Genomic DNA, 13,991 nt, shown 5'->3' on the forward strand with positions numbered 1-13,991 from the left:
AGGAGACCTGGGTTCGATCCCTGGGTCGGGAAGATCTCCTGGAGAAGGAAATGGCAACCCACTCCAGTACTCTTGCTTGGAAAATCCCATGGATGGAGGAGCCTGGTAGGCTACAGTCCACAGGGTTGCAAAGAGTTGGACACAACTGAGTGACTTCACTTCACTTCACTTATAAAACTTTCAAAGAGTTACCTCTTAAATCTTCACCAAAAATAAAAATAAAAAAGACTTGCTGGCAAAGACTGTCTTTTACATAGAAATGTTTAAAGCAGAACTCTGATATATTATGAGTCTAGAAGCTCCAAATCTGTCAAGTTTATATCAAATCTTTAACTGAATTTCAAAGTGAATTGTATAAAAAATAGATGACCCCCAAAGATTATCAAATGAATACTTTATTAGAGTCATAACACTTATAAAATAAATTTATTTTCATCATGGAGTTACCAGATTTTAAGACCAACCAACACTTTCTCATTTTTACGGCTAAGGTATACAAAGAAATTCTCAAATGCTATAATTTTTGTTCAGTGCTTTGTCAGTCAACTCCCAAATCTAGATCATGATTAATCTACAATTCTAAGTATTCACAGTTAAATGACTTCTAGGCTTGGTTCTTTATGATCGAGAAGCAATCCATTTATAAAAGTGCCACCAAGGCAGTTTCATGAAATCATTTAATTTAATGCCACCAAGCAGCATGGACCTGTTATACCTTGGAAATAAAAATAGAATCTCACGACTAAATCTAGCAGACTTTTAACAATTCCAGCCGGAATGGATGATATATCCTTATGGCACATTTATGACTTTGTAATAGACCATTTATAATACAGGTTTAAGTGTGTGGTATGGAACTGGAAAAACCAAGGAAGTTGGATTTTTATAGAAAAGCTATGATAAAGTCACAAGACTGGTTTCCTCTTGCCACATATTAAATATACCTTTTATCTTTACGGTTACATCACAAACCAAACCCTAATAAGATTCCTCTTCCTAAGGGATTATTACATAAACAGCATTTGATCACTGAGCATTGATTATGCTGCCCATTCAGGATTGTTCCATGTTCCACGAACTCTAACTGCTCAATTTATACATGGCACTTGTAGGGGATGATTCAACCAAAATACAAAGGGCTGAAAGTATAAAACAATCAAAAGCCCTCTTTTCCCAGAGGTAGCCCTCTTGAGGCAAGAGATAAGTATCTCATTTGGACAGGTGGTGTAAGCTGGGGCCTAACTCTAACTTGTTCTCAAGCCATTTTGGCACTTTGTCATGACCAGGGTCTCTGAGGTGGGTTAAAATACTTTTCTGTGCTATTCAGCCAGAGATAGCTTTTGTGACCACTGTTGCTTGAAAACTGAGTCTGTGTATTTCTTACCAGTGCAAAACAACATAGGACTATTCTCTAGATGAGAATCTACAACTTTAAGTTACATCTCATGTTCTGTGTGAATTTAACTTAGAGTCATGTAAAAGAATTAGAAGTAAAAAGTTTACCCTTTGGAGAGCTCTATTGGGTAAAGCCTCAGATATCCACATAAAAATACTCACCTATTCATGCACAGGACAAACAGCTGCTATTTGAAGCATAAATAAACCCAAAGTAAAACATCAGGTACTGTATACCCATTTCAGGAGTGGCTTAGGGGTCTCTGGGGCTCTCGTTTTAAGAATGCCAGGTAAGCATTTTGCTCAGTTGTTAGGAAAACACTTAGGTGGATTAAGCCACTAGGGTTCACTTCATAAATTACTTTTTCTTGTACTCAAGACTCTGCTTGAATTAGCTTGAGATGCTATAGCTGCTTCAAGGGTAAGTGTTTGACCATTAACCCAAAGGCAATGTGATTATTGAATGAGACTAAATATTATGTGGCTCGTCAAATTCACTTTAGACCTTTGAGGATCAGTTCAATAAAATACAAAACCCATAACCAAGGTTTTAAACCAGAGGTCAACATACGATAGCCTGTATCCCACAGGCCAAGTCCAGCCTGCTGCTGGTTTTTGTAAATAAAGATTTGTTGGAACATACAGCTACACTCACTCATTTCATATTGTCTGTGGCTGTTTTCATAGTAACAGCAGACGTGAGTACTTGTGACAGAGACTGTGTGGCTCACAAAGCCTAAAATATTTACTATCTGTACATTTAGAGAAAAAGAATGCTGATCTCCATTTTACACTAAAACACAGAGTTCGGCGGGAATCTTATTTTAAATGTGTTTTTCTTCGGGAGTTTTAGTTACCTATTAAAATTAAGGTTCAGGTGATTTGGCAACTAAATACAAGAGATACCCCTTTTTCATGAATGACGTCTATGTATTTTATGGATGTAAAGGGAAATTTTTTTTAAAAATGAGAAAAAGAGAGAGAGATAAATGTAAAACTAAAGGCAATTTCTCTGTTTAACATCATAATAAAATTTCCATCCATGAAATGAACCAAACTTATACTTAGATTCTCTCTGTATACCAAACAATTATTTGAGGGATATTGTTATATCTGAACAAAACGGTACCCAAATTGATCAAGACATAAAAAGTACACAAATGAAACTAACACACAAGCAGTTCGTCTTTAAGGAGTGTTACGGTCGCCATCTTCGTAAAGCCAGCCCCAAACTGCAACCATAACAAGCTGTCGTCACAAAGGCAAAAATCTAAGAAAGAAGAAACAAAAATTCTTATCAGATTTATAACACTGACTTTAAGAAATCATTTGTCCAAAGGAACAACTGTCTGAAAACTGATCAGCCTCCTTAAAGATACTTCAACACTTAAGAAAACTAAATCACTAAGATGATTTAGATTCATCTTTTTTTTTTTTTCTTGGATGACTTTAGCCCCTCATACCATTAACCCCTTCTTTTAAACATTCTAGCCCCTAATAATGGGATATCATTTGTGGACAGCCTTAGGTTGAGCTTTTGTTCACACACTGGACTCACTTGTTAGGCACTGGTGAGACCCCTAACATGGTGCATATTCAAAACTTCATGATGAGATGTCTACCTGCACAGTGATCTCACAGCCACACACAGTGCAGCTCTCAGGGCCCGAGGATGGAGCAGATTATTTCTGTGACAATGGAAGTGACTGTAGAGCTAAACAGAGAAAACCCACAGGAATGAATCATCAGGTTGGCGTGGGAGATAGTTCTCAAATGTGCATGAGTTCTGAATTACTGTCCTTCGTATTCAAAAAGGATTTTTTTAGCATCAACTATGAATGCATCGGTACATTTGGTACATACAGACAAGTAACAGGCATTGTCCTCACCCTTCTGGGGTTTATAATCCACAGAAAACTCCCCAAACCATTAAATATGTTAAAACATTATGATGTAGCACAGGAATCCTTTTTCCAGGAAACCAGAGCTCTGAGAAGGAATATCAGATCCACCTACGAAACATTTTTACAGTGTAATTACCATGCTGCTACTTTCCCCACCCTTCTTCCGCTGGTTTCTCTCAGATACAACTCTCTTTTTTAAGGAAACTTTCCTAGCGTACAGTTGCTTTCCAATGCTGTGTTAGTTTCTAGCGCACAGCAAAGTGAATCAGGAATACATTCACATACATATCTTACATCTGTCATCTAGACATTTCTTTTCTGTTGAAAGAGAAAGACCACTTTATTTTAAAGTACAAATGTGAATATTTACTTAGAACATGAAAAGAAATCATAACCGCCACGAATTCTGAAAAGCTGACAAATGTCACAAATATTCCAAATCGAAAACAACTTTGTTTTACTATCTGCCTGATAACATCTTACTTCTGAGGACCCACTTTCTTTGCTATCCTTTCACAAGACTATTTCAGAAGACAATAGCATGAGAGAGATTTTGTAATCTTGGATAAAATCCACTGTTTCTTCTTTGATGATTGATTAAAATTTGTTTTGTTTTGTTTCGATAACAACAAAAGTTTCTCTCGGTTTTATATGTATTTGTAGTAACATGAAAACTGTGCAGGTTTGTCAAATTTGAGAAACTCTCTATCATATTTCATACATGATTTATAAAATTTCAGGATATTTCAAAATTTCTTGAGGAATGATACTCTTAAACCATAAATCTCAAAGTCTAAATCTTACCGCACTTTGAGTTGCTCACGTGTAGTTACAATTATCCTCCATGTCTTCCTTGTACTGGCAGATGATGAAATTTACATTACCCCCATTGAATTCTGGGGGCCTTTATGCAAGTGGTTCCCTTAGTTCTATTTATAATACTGCTCTAATGTTTGCACGGAATTTCTGATAAGTTCCATCTCAAATGATTCTCATAAAAAAAAAAAAGCCTGGTGCATTTTTTATTTTATGTCACGTATACAACTGCCAGGAGGGAGTTTCTGTTTTGTGCATTTTTACATTTATGTGCATCAGTTGATCTGATCTGCAAGGTGCTTCCCCTTGTTGTGAGTCAGTTCATCAGCTCAGTGGATTTCCCTCACCACTCTGGGCTGACTGGTCCCTGCATTAATGACTACTTTTGATATCTATTACTAGTGAAAAGGAGTTCTCTCTCTAAGGCAGAGGTCACCAACCTCCAGGATCTAATGCCTGATGATCTGAGGTGGAACTGATGAGAACAGAAATAACAGAAATAAAGTGCACAGTAAATGCACCATGAATGTGATGTGCTTGAATCATCCTGAGACCATCCCCTGCACCCCTGGGCCGTGAAAACACTGTCTTCCACAGAACTAGTCCCTGGTGCCAGAAAGGCTGGAGACTGACTGCTGCTCCAAGGTATACTGAAATGAAAAGTGAGGGACTCAGTAGAACGTCACAAATGAATAGCTCATGCACTTAAGTGTTATTAAAACTCAGAAACTAAAGATTTACGTGTATGGGTAAAATGGGGGTTACTGCAGAACTTAAAGCATGGAGAAGTTTACTACGGCAGCTTCACTTAGGCAGAAAAAGGGAAGGACAAATCTGTCTGTGACAAAGACCACGTCTGAAGCTACATGGAGTAGAAAGCACAATTAATTCTCTTCACAATGTAGACTTTGTTGCGCAAGGCCAACCACTAGCACGCATGTAGGTACGGTCTTATATAAATGTCAGCCTCCTGGTGCTTCAGTTTCATCATCCACAGCACTGGGGTAATGACAGTACTTGGCTTGGTTCATAAGGTTAACTGTACAGATAAACAGCTATTATGTGTTTAATGCTGCTGGCTATTATTAAAGAAAACTATTGTTGCCAGAGGAGTTTCTTAGAGACCTTGATGGGGGAGGGGAAGCGTGGGTAAACCGTGTTTACCCCACACTTACTGTGGCTGCCACGTTTATGTTATACTGGTTATCACTCAGGAGTGGCTGCACGGTCATGGTTCTATTGCAGTGTAGGTCGTGCAGCGACGTGGTGGCTGCCTCCAGCAAAAAGGCTCCAAAGTAGAATACGAAGACTGTAAAATGGTAAGCGAAGTCCTGAAAGAGGATGGAAAAGAGAGTCATCTGCCAGTAAAGACAATAAGCTTTTCCAAGAGTTTCTTATTTCGAACCAAGTTTAGGTTCAGGAAAAACAGAACCTTTAATCAAACAGTCTTTAACCACATTGGCCATTTCTTTTGGCTCCCTTAGCAATGTCAAGCTGTTAGAATCCCAAGGAAAATCAACCAACTCGTTGTAATTGGCACAGTGGCAAACCTTCGGATAGACTGAATTTTATAAAATACATAATTCAGTTTAGATAAGGCACCAAAGAATTCCTGTCCTTAAAATTCAAGTAAAACAGCATTTACATTATATCTTGTTAGAGTAATTATATAACTATATATAATAACATACACAAATTTCATAATTAAGTTTTTATTTTTGAGCAGTTTTTATTTTTATTCATTAGATTGCCATTCCATACACTGAAAGATATAGAATATCTATGAAATCATTGAATTCAATACCATATCTCTAGACATTTTAAAAAGCAAAATAAATATATACTTCTACAAAAAGTAGAGGAAGTTTTCATGCAAAACTCAACAGTTATTAAGTTATTTTATCTGTCACTGGCATTAATGTGACACATAACTATTAAAATTCCCACTGTCTAACCTGATTCAATGTACCATCAACACACTGCTGGGTATTTTTGTTAACAATTTCTATAGCAGGCACTTCACATTTATTATTAATCACCCTTACAACCACCATTTATTATTTCCATTTAACAAACAAGGAATTTCCTCTTCTTGTTTTGGTGAAGTGATGAAATGACTGTCCCAAAGCCCCACAAAGCTGAACTTTTGAAGGGAGACCTCAAACCTACACCAGTCTGTCTGATTCCAAAGTCCATTTGCTTTCTTCTCTATCAAACTGTTCTTGATACAACTATAGTACAAAAAAAAAAAAAAAAAAAGGAACACTGCATGGCTTTTATGTAAATGCCCATTCAGCAAGCAAAACTGTCCAGAGAAATTGTTTTTATTCTCCCTAGAATAATAAGGACGAAGTTAACTAACTAGGAGTGAGAATAACCAAAGTACAATGGTAAAAATGCTTTCTACTTAACACTTCTCATTTATAAATTGACCCACCAGTGCCTTCAAAAGATGTAAGAAAAAAGTTATATAATATACTAGCCACATGTCTAATCTATAGGAGAAATGCTTAAACATTTACATGTGCTTAGTCAATAAATGTTCACTGATGAAGGTCAAAATCCAATGTCACTACTTTGAGAGAGAAAATGCAATAGTTGGGTCTTACTTAAGGTAGTAATGAAGACTGAGAGAAAAATACATTTCAGACCATTCAGACTCATCTCATTTACCAAAGGGGACTCTCAGGAATAGCTCATTTCATCCCAAAAGGAATGGGAAGAGTTGGATGACATGGCCTGAAACTCTTGGGATGATGTGGTCTTTGCCTTCTTTGCCAGCCTCATCTGATGTCACCATCTTTCCCCTTTGAACATCAGCCATGCTGGTCTCATTTTGGTCCCAAGGAATCACTCTATACCTCAAGATTGATACTCTTTACACGTGGCAATCTCTCTGACTGAGTCTTCCCACAACCAGTGACCACGTGCCCCTACCCTCCAGCCCTCTACATACACACACACACACACACACACACACACACACCCTCCAGCCCTCTACACACACACACACACACACACACATACCACTGTTCCATTCCTGCCTAATTTTGCCTCCTCCCTCCTTGGGCTTCCCTGATGGCTCAGCAAGTAAAGAATCCACCTGCAATGTAGGAGGCACAGATTCATTCCCTGGGGCGGGAAGATCCCCTGGAGAAGGGTATGGTAACCCACTCCAATATTCTTGTCTGGAAAATTCCATGAACAGAGGAGCCTGGCAGGAGTCCATGGAGTTGCAAATAGTCGGACACAACTGAGCACATGGCACATACACTCCTTTACAGGAGCATCAGAACCGAGTTCTGGCAAAGGCTTTCAGATCCAATCCTGTATCCTCCCCCTGCGTCTTTCATAGGTGTTACCATCCAATAAACTTCCTGCACGTTCAGCTGTGTATGGCTTGGGTCATACCATCCCATCCTTCACATTAGCCTTAGGGTCCCATGTACCGCAAAGTATGGGTTTCCCAAGTGGTGCTAAGGATAAAGAACCTGTCTGCCAATGCAGGAGACTTAAGAGACGTGGGTCCAATCCCTGGGTGGGGAAGATCCCCTGGAGAAGGAAATGGCAACCCATTCCAGGATTCTTGCTTAGAGAATCCCATGGACAGAGGAGCCTAGTGGGCTATAATCCATGGGGTCACAAAGAGCTGGACATGACTGAAGTGACTCAGCATGAAAGTACCCTAAAATGTAAGAGGAACTCATGGCAACAGTGGTGAGAAAATCACTATGTCAGCTCCCGGAGTTATAGAATCAGGCATGTCACCTGTATTGGGGAATTACACATCTTGGAAAAGCATCTCCTGGTGTCCCCCTGGGCCCTTGTAGGGAAGGAACACTTGATCTTGAGACAACAAAAGATGAAGTATCCAGAACTGCCCATTATGAATGATGTTCTCTCAAAGCCACTAACTCATAGTCACAACACTGCTTCTTCAGGTGGGAAGGGGACATCAGAGTTCAAACTGAGCTGGGCTAGTGGGCCTGAGTCTGTTGTGTGAGCAGGTGGCCCAGGCCCCCAAGTCACCCACCAGGATGGGACTGCCCTCCTCCCTCAGCCCAAGCCTATAGCCACATAGGGGAGGAGATCCCCAGGGTCCAGATGAAGGGGAAGAAAAACACCCAAGCTTGTTTCTCATGATGGGTTGTCACAAGGCGAAAAGGGATAGCAGCTGTATTCAGTTCAGTTCAGTCGCTCAGTCGTGTCCAACTCTTTGTGACCCCGTGAATCGCAGTATGCCAGGCCTCCCTGTCCATCACCATCTCCCAGAGTTCACTCAAACTCATGTCCATCGAGTTGGTGATGCCATCCAGCCATCTCATCTTCTGTCGCCCCCTTCTCCTCCTGCTCCCAATCCCTCCCAGCATCAGAGTCTTTTCCAGTGAGTCAACTCTTTGCATAAGGTGGCCAAGGTACTGGAGTTTCAGCTTCAGCATCATTCCTTCCAAAGAACACCCAGGACTGATCTCCTCTAGAATGGACCAGTTGGATCTCCCTGCAGTCCAAGGGACTCTCAAGAGTCTTCTCCAACACCACAGTTCAAAAGCATCAATTCTTCAGCGCTCAGCCTTCTTCACAGTCCAACTCTTGCATCCATACATGACCACTGGAAAAACCATAGCCTTGACTAGATGGGCCTTTGTTGGCAAAGTAATGTCTCTGCTTTTCAATATGCTATCTAGGTTGGACATAACTTTTCTTCCAAGGAGTAAGCGTCTTTTAATTTCATGGCTGCAATCACCATCTGCAGTGATTTTGGAGCCCAAAAAATAAAGTCTGACACTGTTTCCACTGTTTCCGCATCTATTTCCCATGAAGTGATGGGACCAGATGCCATGATCTTCGTTTTCTGAATGTTGAGCTTGAAGCCAACTTTTTCACTCTCCTCTTTCACTTTCATCAAGAGGCTTTTTAGTTCCTCTTCACTTTCTGCCATAAAGGTGGTGTCATCTGCATATCTGAGGTTATTGATATTTCTCCTGGCAATCTTGATTCCAGCTTGTGCTTCCTCCAGCCCAGCGTTTCTCATGATATACTCTGCATATAAGTTAAATAAGCAGAGTGACAATATGCTTTAGAGACACGTTCAGAGCTGGCTGTGAAAGAGCAGTTAGGGAACATCTTCCTAATTGATGGAACTCTGAGTGGTGCAGCACGTCATACACTTTGTTAAGAAAGCAAAGTGGCCCAAGGTGAGAACCCACAGAGACTCATCTGCAGTGGGGAAAGGTCTGGCAAGCTGGTCAGGGCCCTGGAAAATAAAAGTTCAGAGACAACGAAGTATGGAGCAGTGAGATGGACATATGGGATTAGGCATGAAATGTGAAGTGTGACCTTTCTTTTATGTGGTCACACCCACTAGAAACATCCATATGGAAGATGACCTGGCCATTTGATGCAACCAATTAAAAAGCAAGAGACATTACTTTGCCAACAAACATCCATCTAGTCAAAGCTATGGTTTTCTAGTAGTCACATATGGATGTGAGAGTTGGACTATAAAGAAAGCTAAGTGCCAAAGAATTGATGCTTTTGAACTGTGGTGTTGGAGAAGACTTTTGAGAATCCCTTTGACTGTAAGGAGATCAAACCAGTCAATCCTCAAGGAAATTAGTCCTGAATATTCTTTGGAAGGACTGATACTGAAACTGAAACTCCCATACTGATGGGAAGAACCGACTCCTCAGAAAAGACCCTGCTGGGGAAGACTGAAGGCAGGAGAAGGGGATGACAGAGGATGAGATGGTTGGATGCATCACCGACTCGATGGACATGAGCTTGAACAAGCTCAAGGAGTTGGTGATGGAGTCCTAGTGTGCTGCAGTCCATGGGATCGCAAAGAGTTGGATACAACTGAGCGACTGAACTCACTGATCTGGTTCCTGGCATTTTGGGTACATGAACAGAGTGGCCATGGCTAGGGAGGCACGTCTATGTCATGGCCCAATAGTGCGGACTCCCAACAGCCAAAGCTGACAAGCCTCTTATCCGTATACTTCAGGGGCCAGAAAGAATGAAAACCACAACCACAGAAAACTAACCAAACTGATCACAAGAATCACAGCCTTGTCTAACTCAATGAAACTATGAGCCATGCCATGTAGGGCCACTCAAGACAGATGGGTCACAGTGGAGAGTTCTGACAAAACGTGGTCCACTGGAGAAGGGAATGGAACACCACTTTAGCATTCTTTCCTTGAGAACCCCATGAACAGTATGAAAAGCTGACCTACCTCTTGCCTTTTCTGAATGTTGAATGTGCCAGCAACAGAGACTGATTCTGAGACCCTGACATGGTGCTTTTCTCACCTGGTATCAAACTGATGAAACTCAGTTCCCATCTTCCTGGGAGGCATAAAGTTTCATTCTCACAAAATGGACACTCACTGTGAGTATGGATTTGCTTTTCCTCTCTGCAGAACCTCTGCCACTACCACTGTCCAGGGACTTACAGAATATGCCTGATTTATCAGCATCCACTCAATACATCTGACCAAGGGATTAACTTCTCAGCAGAGGATGAGTGGGAATGGGCCCACAACCCTGAGTTGTATCCTATCCTGCACCATCTAGGACCCGCTGGCCTGACAGCATGCTGGGATGGCTGGCTGAAGGCACAGCCTGGAGGAACCACCCTGTGAGGATGTGTGGCCATACTTCAGGATGCAGTAGATACAATGAAGAAGAGTTTTCAACATGGCATCATATCCCCACTGGAAGAGTGGGAACCAAGGGTGGAAGGAGTTTCTCCTCTTACCATTGTCACTCCCAGTGATCTCGTGAAAGACTTTTTTAACTGCTGTCCCTGCACTCTGGACTCTGCATGATCAGAGGTCCCACCCCGGGGGGTGTACTCCTGCTAGAGGATCCAGCAAGCAGCCCATTGACTGTGAGCTATGACTGCTACCTGTGTGCTTTGGTTCTTTGTGCTCAGGGGTCAAAAGGTGAGAGAGGAGGGGTCACCATCTTGACAAGAGTAGGTGTGGCTGCTGATACCCAGGAGGGTGGGAAGGAGTCTGTGTGGAACTTGGGCGCTCTACTCAGGGTCCTATTAGAACCCTCTTGCCCAAGTGTGAGTAAAATGGAGCAACACCGGCCTGAAAAGGATATAGTTACCAGAGGGGTTACAGTCCTTCAGGCAGAAGGGATTGGATTATACCACCAGGTAAACCGCAGAGACCAGCAGATGTGAAGTGGTGAGCAAGAGGAGTTTAAAATGGTCAGCAGAGCCGGGGAGGTGACCGAGACCAGTTGTGGCTCTGAGACAACTCAGTCAGAGGGGCTGCAGTTTGTCTCTGTAGCCTCTCTAAGTTCTGCTTCAGGAAGAGAGGTACACTGGGACCTTGGAGGAGCAACACCCCACACATATATGGTGGAGTGGATCCACGGGCTGCAAGAAGTCTGGGGCATCTTCAGATGCACGTGTGTCCCTTCTAGACATAGCCTGATGTTCCACTGTGAGGACCATAGTCAGCTGACAGCTTTGGCTTCAGTGGATTTGGGATCTACTGCTGAGACTGGGCTAAGCCCATGTTCTTTGGCAGCCCACAGCCAGTGATGGTGCAGCGTGGACACTGACACCTGGCCACTTTCACCCAACACAAGAGTCTGAAAGGGAAGGCTGTGCTCTGAAGCTTCACACTAGGCTGGCGAGGACTTGGTCACACTCTAAGACTTCTTTGCTTTATCTTACTTCCTTCTTTTAAAGGTGTTGCCTCCTCCCCTTTCCCTCAAAAACAAAACAAAACAAAACAAAACAAAACCCACACAAAAAAACTCTTGTACTTCAAAATCCATCTTAGAATCCATGTCCCGGTGGCCTGGAGATGACATATATATATATATGCACTATTCTCATTCCCTTCTTGGCCATTAGCATAATTATAATTATTGCATCAGGCTTCCAGGTGGCTCAGTGGTAAAGACTCCGCTTGCCAATGCAAGAGATGCAGGTTTGATCCCTGGATTGGGAAGATCCCCTGGAGAAGGGACAGGCTACCCACTCTACTATTCTTGGGCTTCCCTGGTGGCTCAGCTGGTAAAGAATCCTCCTGCAATGCAGGAAACCAGGGTTCGATCCCTGGGTTGGGAAGATTCCTTGGAGAAGGGAAAGGCTACCCACTCCAGTATTCTGGCCTGGAGAGGTCCATGGACTGTAGAGTCCCTAGGGTCACAAAGAGTTGGACACTGCTGAGTGACTTTCATTTTCCAGTATTATAGCCAGGAAAATTTCATGGACAGAGGAGCCTGGCAGGCTGCAGGCTGCTGCTGCTGCTAAGTCGCTTCAGTGGTGTCCGACTCTGTGCGACCCCATAGACGGCAGCCCACTAGGCTCCTCTGTCCCTGGGATTCTCCAGGCAAGAATACTGGAGTGGGTTGCCATTTCCTTCTCCAATGCATGAAAGTGAAAAGTGAAAGTGAAGTTGCTCAGTCGTGCCCGACTCTTAGCGACCCCATGGACTGGAGCCTACCAGGCTCCTCTGTCCATGGGATTTTCCAGGCTGCAGTCTATGGGGTTGCAAAAGAGTTGGACGTGACTGAGCAACTGAGTACAGATACAATTCTTGCCTCAGTTGTATAATCATCTCCTCACTGCTACTGTCCACTCCAACAAACTCTCTGAGAGCCACTCCCAGTCCTATCTTGTTCCCCATATTTCAAGAGACTTAGGAAGGAAAAGGCACATCCTAGGTGCTCAGTACATCTCCCTCCACCCTTGCCTGGAGAGCCACACCTGTGTTTATATTTGGCCACTCTGGATATCTTATTCCAGTTCCTGCTCTGTGTGGGATGTGTGCACGAAGGTCTTCCACAATTTCACTCATTGTTTTGGACAATGAATGTTATTTATTCTAAGCCAGAGGGTCTCAAAAGTGAGTGTGCATCATAAGCACTTGAAAAGTTTGTTAAAACACAGACTACTGGGCCCCAACCCCAGAATTTCTGACTTAGATGTCTGGTTGGAACCTGAGAATCTGCATTCCTAATACGTTCCCAGGTGATGAAAGTGCTGTGGGGCAGGGACCACCCTTTGAGGACCACGTGCCTGAAGCCTTGGCACTCCTCCGTTAGCGGAGGAGCCCATCCCCTTTCTGAGTTTTCTTCACATACTTTTGCTTCTCTGCCAATCTTCCCAACACTCACACACCATAAAATGTAGCTCATCTGCCTTGACCACCAGTAAACTCAGGCTCAGCTACAGCCTGAATCTTTTCAGCAGCAAGTTATTCTCTCCTACAATCTTATCTCCAGACCATGTTTTGCTTCTTGGCTCAGGATCAAACTTTCACTAACTATTAAAAAAGAAAAAACTACACTGTATATAGAGGGATCTTCTTTTACACAATGGCAGCATGAAAAAAGGATAATAGTCACTCTGAGCTTTAATTTCCTCATTTGTAAAAATGAGGACAATGCTAGTTTCCCATAAGGTCAAATAGGCAAATGAATGTGACAACAGAAAACAAAGCTCAGGACACTTTAAGACATCAAGTGATTTCCACACTAGGCGAATGATCATGTGTGTGCCAGCTACATATTGAGGAATAAAGGGAAACCCCTTTAAAACTGTATAGGACCTTTTTGTGGGGGGATATCTTTTATTTCTCTAACATACATCTTTCCTTACCACTCCACCTCTCAAAAAAGGGAAAATAAATGTGATACGTCTTGTTTAAAGCTAGGTGAAATGACACCACCCTTATGGCAGAAACTGAAGAGGAACTAAAGAGCCTCTTGATGAAAGTGAAAGAGGAGAGAGAAAAAGCTGGCTTAAAACTCAACATTCAGAAAACTAAGACCATGGCATCTGGTCCCATCACTTCACGACAAATAGATGGGGAAACAATGGAAACAGTGAGAGACTTTGTTTTC

General features: G+C 42.3%; 1 protein-coding gene across 1 annotated transcript in view; it reads right to left on the bottom strand.

Annotated features, from left to right (window-relative positions):
• Positions 1-377: 377 nt before the first annotated feature.
• The window catches only part of MAL2 (mal, T cell differentiation protein 2), a 33,236-nt gene continuing 19,622 nt past the window's right edge, over positions 378-13,991 (bottom strand). The window contains exons 3-4 of the mRNA XM_061439082.1: positions 5,291-5,446; positions 378-2,665 (exon numbers count right to left, since the gene is read on the bottom strand). Coding sequence (XP_061295066.1) covers positions 2,594-2,665; positions 5,291-5,446 — 228 coding nt within the window. The 3' untranslated portion in view covers positions 378-2,593. The remainder of the gene's footprint in view (positions 2,666-5,290; positions 5,447-13,991) is intronic.

This window comes from Bos javanicus, chromosome 14 (genome assembly GCF_032452875.1).
Source record: "Bos javanicus breed banteng chromosome 14, ARS-OSU_banteng_1.0, whole genome shotgun sequence".
Classification (NCBI taxonomy): domain Eukaryota; kingdom Metazoa; phylum Chordata; class Mammalia; order Artiodactyla; family Bovidae; genus Bos; species Bos javanicus.